This window comes from Zingiber officinale, chromosome 1B (genome assembly GCF_018446385.1).
Source record: "Zingiber officinale cultivar Zhangliang chromosome 1B, Zo_v1.1, whole genome shotgun sequence".
In the NCBI taxonomy this organism is placed as follows: Eukaryota; Viridiplantae; Streptophyta; class Magnoliopsida; order Zingiberales; family Zingiberaceae; genus Zingiber; species Zingiber officinale.
The window spans coordinates 2768437-2775159 of record NC_055986.1 but is presented as its reverse complement, the minus strand read 5'-3'; the positions used below and the strand labels follow the sequence as shown (position 1 = coordinate 2775159).

General features: G+C 34.4%; 3 protein-coding genes across 3 annotated transcripts; all 3 read right to left on the bottom strand.

Moving 5' to 3' along the window:
- Nucleotides 1-1522: 1522 nt before the first annotated feature.
- LOC122007981 (pathogenesis-related protein 1-like) lies at nt 1523-2331 on the bottom strand. Its single transcript, XM_042563903.1, has 2 exons — nt 2008-2331; nt 1523-1926 (listed from the first exon to the last, which is right to left on the bottom strand). Exons 1-2 carry the CDS (start codon nt 2183-2185, stop codon nt 1619-1621), a joined length of 486 nt encoding a protein of 161 aa, XP_042419837.1. The 5' UTR covers nt 2186-2331; the 3' UTR covers nt 1523-1618.
- Nucleotides 2332-3602: 1271 nt separating this feature from the next.
- LOC122047964 lies at nt 3603-4583 on the bottom strand. Its single transcript, XM_042612203.1, has 3 exons — nt 4492-4583; nt 4192-4417; nt 3603-3763 (listed from the first exon to the last, which is right to left on the bottom strand). The coding sequence occupies exons 1-3, from the start codon at nt 4561-4563 to the stop codon at nt 3603-3605; spliced, it is 459 nt and encodes a 152-aa protein (XP_042468137.1). The 5' UTR covers nt 4564-4583.
- Nucleotides 4584-5340: 757 nt separating this feature from the next.
- On the bottom strand, nt 5341-6288 carry LOC122039628 (uncharacterized protein At2g29880-like). Its single transcript, XM_042602554.1, has 2 exons — nt 5962-6288; nt 5341-5877 (listed from the first exon to the last, which is right to left on the bottom strand). Exons 1-2 carry the CDS (start codon nt 6286-6288, stop codon nt 5341-5343), a joined length of 864 nt encoding a protein of 287 aa, XP_042458488.1.
- Nucleotides 6289-6723: the final 435 nt, after the last annotated feature.

Here is a 6723-nt window from a genome sequence, read left to right as displayed (position 1 = left end):
ACTATAAAGACGATTACTGAGTATATAACGAATTATGCAGAGGGATGTGAGTGATGTAGATGGGATCTATCCCTCCCATATGACGGGAGCGACATCCGTATTCTTGATAGAGTTAGACCACGAAGTGCATGGCCATGCCCAAATGAGTCAACATGAGATGTTGAGCTCATTTGATCGAGTGAGTCTACTTGGAGTTCAAGATTTAGATTGATTAGAGGATGACATGGTCTATGTCTCACATTGATCAATCTAGATGTCTAGGATAGAAGGATAATGTCACATATTGTGAGGAGTCACAATTAGTAGTCATAAGGTGATGTTGGATCTCAACATTTCTTGTAACTTAGGTAGCAATGATGTATTGCTAGATGCCGCTCATTGTTTATATTTCTAAAGGAGTTTAGAAACATTGCCAACGTTACAAGAACCTATTGGGTCACATACAAAGAACAAGTGGATGGAGATTGGGTTCATATGATGCACCAAGGATTGGATTCGGATTAATTCAAATTAGACTTATTGAGTTAGACTCAATTAGATTTAATTGTTGAATGAGTCTAATTTAAATTTGATTCATTGAGTCAATTTATATTAATGAATTGAGATTCATTAAATTAAAATTGACTTGAACCAAATGTTGGTTTTAACTCACAAAGGAAGAGAATTGGTCAATTTTGACTTGACCAAATGGAAATTGAAACATCAAGTTTGACTTGATGTATTGCCACATCATGAAGGTTGACTCATCCTACATGGCATGACTAATCTTGCCACATCATCTCCACATCATCAAGGGAGATCAAGAGGTTACACTCCTCCATTTAATGTGGTCGGCCACATTAAATGAGGAGTTACTCATGTGTGGCCGGCCACATAATGAAAATAGGTTTTCATTTTTGGTGGCATTGATTTGGCGTTGAATGCATCTTCTTCCTTGGGTTCTTCCTTCTCTTTGCTATTGTTGCCGTGGGTTTTCAAGCAAGAGGAAGGTGAGTGAGTTGAGTTCCAAGTGAAAAGGGTGAAGTGAAGGTCACAAAGGAGGGTACCTAGAGGAGTATGTGAGATTCCTTTTACTTTCTCTCCTTTTCTCCTTTTAAATCCTACCCGAGAGCCCTAGAAAGTGCTAGCACACTTGGGGTGCTCTCTTCTCCATCCTTGAGTGTTAGAGAACACATCTTGTTCGTGTGGATATCACTAGAGAGTTGTCTACGTTGACAACTTCGAGATCCAGCGTACCTTGGACTTGCGGGATTGCGACGGGCACGCATCGAAGGTATAAAATGTTTTTTCCTTTGTAGATCTACTGTAGATCGAAGTTTAAAACTCGTACTCGTATTTCCGAAATTTTTCCTTCGCACGGATCCAATGACTAGGGGGTTTCGGGGTTTCCGCGACGCGGAAAAACGATTTTCACGGTCCGAAAAACCTAACAATCATTTCGGATGTTCATTTTTTTTTCCTCGAAAGAAAACGGAGCAAGTGACAAAAAACATTTATTAATGCACCCTAGATAAATATAACTCATCCATTTATTGTTCACATTTATTAAATAAGAGTCAAAGGGAAACATAGTTGAAAAGGATGTTGCTAAGGTTGGATGAGCGATATGCATATGAATTTAAGCGTAGACATCAGGATTGGCAAGTAGATATCCTTCGGTGGCCTTGAGCACTGCGATCGATCCATCTCTGCCGGCTTTTAGTTCCTCTTCACTGAGATCTTGGTCCGCAATTGTTTCATAGTCGAACTTGATCTTCGCAACGCAACTATCAGGACCGGATGGAATGAAGACGGACTCATAGGTGAATGAGTTAACAAGCACTCCAAGGAGCCCTCCTTCGACGGACGAGTTCTTAAAAGTGAAAGTCGCTTCATCGAGCACTTCTATCTTGTTCTTGATGAGGCTTCCCGGTGGCAGATTTGCGGCTGTAGAGTAAACAAAAGAATTCATTAGCATGTAAAATCTACCATATCGAGTAGTGCAGCTAAAATCTTTAAATTTCATACCCGGAGAGTAGTAGAAAACGTTAATAGCTCCGACTCCCTCTCCAATACGCTCGGCTTTGGAAATATAATCAGGCATGAGCTTGGGGTACAAGATATGGGGCTCCTCGATCCCTCCTTTCCAGAGTCTTGCGGCTGAGACATTGAGAGTGACCTCGCCGGTGAAGGAACCGGAAACCATTTGGTCGCCGAGGATATGAACTGAAAGGTTAGTGACGGGAGAGCTAAGATTAGCAGTAGTGGGTGAGGAAGAAGTGGAAGAACCGATTGTTTTATACAGATCTCTCGTCGGCCCTTTGTTTGGATGTGGATGAGCGAATTAGGTTCATTAAACGGAAGGAAGGGAGAGAAAGGAAGGCAAAGAAATGGAAGTAAAATATTTATAGTTTTTCTGGTTGGTTGGATCGTGTTTTGGGAGGAAAGTGAGAGAAGGTCAATTTGGGCGTCGACTTTAAAATGGAAGTAGTAAAAGGTAGACAGCTCACGTATTGAAATTTAAATTTAAATTTATTTTTTTTATTTATTCTCTTAAATATTTTAGATAGATTTGTTTCATTAGTAGATTTTTTTAGAAAGGAAAAAAGAAAAATTGAAATATAGTGGGCGGTTCATTAATATTTATTTATTTCAATAAAATTTTGACCGATTGTAATTTCCTAAGAGAATTTCATTCTAAATAAGCACACTTAGAGCATCCACCTCAATTTTTTATTATTATATATAAAATTTAAGATAAATGATCCATTTTATTAAATTTAGATAATCATTTTTCATAATACACTACATTAAATATCTTAAAATTTTCATCATTCTTAATTTTTTTTATTTTTTTATTCTCTTTCTTTTATTTTTTATTATTATATTTATGGAATGAAGAGAAGGAGAGAGATTGAAAAGATTGAGTGGAAAGAGAGACATTAAAAATAAATATTATTTTATTTTTAGGGTTGAGATTTCATTCCCTAAATTTAAAAAATCACTATTCATCAAATCTAAATTTAGGGAATGAATATGATAACTGATATAGAAGGTTTTTAGTCACCCTATCCAAAATTTAAGGTAAAATCTTTGGATATGGTAGCTAATGTGGAAGCTCTTAGTTTGGATTTCTGAACTCTAAGGGGGGTGTATTCATTCTAGACTTCTAGTGACTTTTAATGAGTTTTTAAAATAATAGATTTTTATAGAGTTGATAGATTTCTATTGACTTTAATAGAATTCCACAGACTTTTATAAACAGAATTTCATAGACTCTTATTGACTTTTTTTGTAAGATTTTTATAGACATTCATAATATTTTTCATAGAGTTCTGGATTTTCATAGATTTTGTAACTTGTATAATTATGTCATTTTTTTTATTGATTTCTTTTAACTAGTAAATGAACGATAACATCTTCAACTTTTTATTATTTATTTGTATAAGTGAATTCTTCTTAGCTTAAAATCAAATTAACTTTAGTTTTAAAAAAATGATGAATAAATCACTATTCAATTTATTCAAATCAAATTTAAATTCTTCAAGTCAATTCAACGTATATAATTCATTAATTAATAGTTTTTAATAATACATACCAAGATAGTCTTGTATGGAAAAAACCTAATTGTTATTGACAACATGATCAATATCACTCCACATTTGATTGGCTATACTCTCTCTCCATGAGTTAGCATTTGCTCGTTGTTGTTCTTGAGAAAATAATTGATCAAAGTTGTCATCTTCATAAACTTGTTCTGATGAAGTTGATGGGACTTCATTATCTAGTTCGATTGAAAATTCATCAGAATGACACTCCCTGCGAAGAAAATTGTGCAATCCGGCACAAGCCAATATAAGCTCTGCTTGTGTTGTATATGGAAATGGCGGAGCTGTTTTGAATATTTTGAACCGCGATTTAAATATACCAAATATCCTCTCAATAGCGTTCCTCAAAGAAGCATGACGAAGATTGAACAACTCTTTTGCATTTTCAGGGTGACGACCCTGACCAGTGAATTCTTGAAGATGATAACGTACACCTCGAAAAGGAGCCAAGAATTGACGTCGATTTGGATACCCGCCATCCACTAAAAAATATTTACCTGTCAAACCATATATATGTAGTATCAAATAACCAATGAGTAACATATATATTCTTTAAAATTATAAAAATATAAATAGTTAAGAAACATATAGAACAAAAAAATACCTCCGGGCACTTTAAGCCCATTATTTCTTGATAAAGCATCTGTCAACACAAGTGAATCATGGGCAGACCCCTCCCACCCACTGAGTGCATATATAAATTCTAAATCAAAGTTACAAGCTGCTAAAACATTTTGAGAAATTTCTCCATGACGGTTACGATAACTGTTAATATCTTGCCCAGACACCATAGCTGGAATGTGAGTGCCATCAATAGCTCCAATGCAATCCTACAACAACAATAACATAACCATCATCGTCATCACTAATAATAATAATAATAATAAAAGAATTTCATACTTACTTTAAAGTAAGGGTAAAATCTTGTGCTCTCTCTTATTTTTTCTGGCACTGCAGATCCAGGTTTGACCATCATATCTACTGCAATGCTCTTCAATGCTTTCAACACCTTGTTGAAGTTTTGGCTAGTATTGTAATGTGATCGACCAAATGTTTTACGAATCAAGCAATACCGAGTATTATGACCAACAACAAGTAAAAACATGGCAAGCATTTCTTCGACGCAGATGTGTCTTGTATCTTGTAAGGAGGTTCTTTCTCTAAGGATCTTGCATAATTTTAAAAATATGTCTGGGTACATTCTATAAATTTCTCGAAAGTTTATTGGATTCTCTTTTAATATTCTATGAATATAATTATATCCACTTGTACTTATTGGTTGTCTATTTAAGGGACGATGAACATATTTGTCTTGTATGTTTGCTATATATTGATATAGCACATAGAGGGTCTTGAAAATTTCCATCAACAAAGACTCGATGGTTTCATGCAACTCTTCTTGCAATTCTTCTTCTTCCATTTGTTCATCTACTTCATGCATATTGATATTTGCCATTTAAATGCCTGACATTACCAAGCAATTAAAATGAAAGAACATCTACGAAATCATAAAAAAACATACCATGCATAACCAAAATAAAGATGTGTTCAATAAACAATCCAAAACTTGTAGAACTAGAAAACATTCAAGAGCTAATAATTCGCTACTAGTTCAATAATTAGAAACCAATTCAAAATACTATAAATAAAAATTCTAACATTAATTACTAATTTATGCCCCCAAAAACTACTCATTCACTCTTTTTAAAATCTATCCACTCCAAACGCTCTTCAATTGTCATTTTCAAGAAAGCTACCTTCTTTGCTCTAGTATTGAGCCAGTCAAGCGCCTTGTAACGAGTACGATTATCCAAGTTTGGACTTGTTTTATAGCATCCCAACAGTTATCATCTGCAACGCCAACTAATTCAATCTTAGAAGATGCTTTCTCAATGGTGTAAGAGAGCCTATTTAAAACATCTGGGTCTATATTCTTTGAAGTGCTTGATTTTGCTTCAAATTCGCTCCTATCTCGTTTTCTAGTTGCTTGTGGAACCTCAGAACTCTTAGGTTGAGATGGTAATGGTGAAGCAAGGTCCTCAGAAAATAGAGGCTGATATGAAGATTCTTGCCTATTGCTTTGTATGAATTCACCACTGTTGTGATCAAACACGTAATCATCTAATAAGTTAGTACCCCCATTTTCTTCTGTTTCAAAGGTTCTCGCATCAATGTCATCTCCAAGTCCAATTGCATATTTTCCTGTAGCAGTTCCATTCCCAACTACAAGTCTTAAGTCTTCATAATCCTCAAAAGTATCAGTCTGATAATGTTCATGTTTAGGGTGAGACTGCCAAAGAACAAAAATCATAAGTGTAATTCAAATTCTAATTGTAAATATACAATTTGTAAATATACAATTTATTATTCTAACCTTAAAATAATCCTCCCATACTTCATCACTAGCTGTGAATTTCTTTGTCATAGAATCCCATCCAAACCCAGAACTATGACGCATAAGCTTACAGTAGTTGTTATATCGTTGTTTGAACCACTTCAAATGGCTTTGATACTGTGCAAAAGACTTTTCACACCCAAGTTTTGCATTAAGAGTGGGAAGTATTTTTATTTCCACTGTTCTTTTGTTCAACACACCATTCCTATCACGCCATCCTCGCATTGCAGCATCAACCATAAGTCTTAATAATTCATTGCTCTCCTCCGCAGTCCATATATTATATTTTGCTTGTGAATCTCCCATTGATAGTACTTCTTTAGCATGCATAAGATAGAAAAATGGTGGATGAGCACATATATAACAATATTCTTTGCTGTTTTATAATAAAAGTTTGTCTTATGCAACCAATTAAACAGAAAAAGAAAATTTCAACGATCAAATGCTTCTTAATTTATTAATTTCACTATTAAACTATATGAGATTTTCATTGACTCCTTCAATGAAAATAAAATACTATGTTATTTATATGCTCTCCCTAATGCCTCAAAGTTCATACATTCTCGGTTACATATTTGCACATGTTTATAAAAGCAAGCCATCATGTATAAAAATTGATAAATAATTGATATTTTCTTTGATCCTTTGTTCTTTGCTAAAATGAATATTGGAAATTACAGAACATAGAGCAGCTGCTCCATTTTTCCCAAATTATATAAATCCAAAACCAGCAACATTTCA

Excerpts from the sequence above, each read along its gene's own strand:
- LOC122047964 (XM_042612203.1), bottom strand. The coding sequence starts at position 4,563 with ATGATGGTCAAACCTGGATCTGCAGTGCCAGAAAAAATAAGAGAGAGC. Across the intron at positions 4,418-4,491 it reads GATTTTACCCTTACTTTAAA|GATTGCATTGGAGCTATTGA; the intron begins GTAAGTATGAAA and ends TTGTTGTTGTAG. Across the intron at positions 3,764-4,191 it reads TGGGCTTAAAGTGCCCGGAG|ATAATGAAGTCCCATCAACT; the intron begins GTATTTTTTTGT and ends CAATCGAACTAG.
- LOC122007981 (XM_042563903.1), bottom strand. The coding sequence starts at position 2,185 with ATGGTTTCCGGTTCCTTCACCGGCGAGGTCACTCTCAATGTCTCAGCC. Across the intron at positions 1,927-2,007 it reads CGTTTTCTACTACTCTCCGG|CCGCAAATCTGCCACCGGGA; the intron begins GTATGAAATTTA and ends TTTACTCTACAG.
- LOC122039628 (XM_042602554.1), bottom strand. The coding sequence starts at position 6,288 with ATGGGAGATTCACAAGCAAAATATAATATATGGACTGCGGAGGAGAGC. Across the intron at positions 5,878-5,961 it reads TATGGGAGGATTATTTTAAG|TCTCACCCTAAACATGAACA; the intron begins GTTAGAATAATA and ends GTTCTTTGGCAG.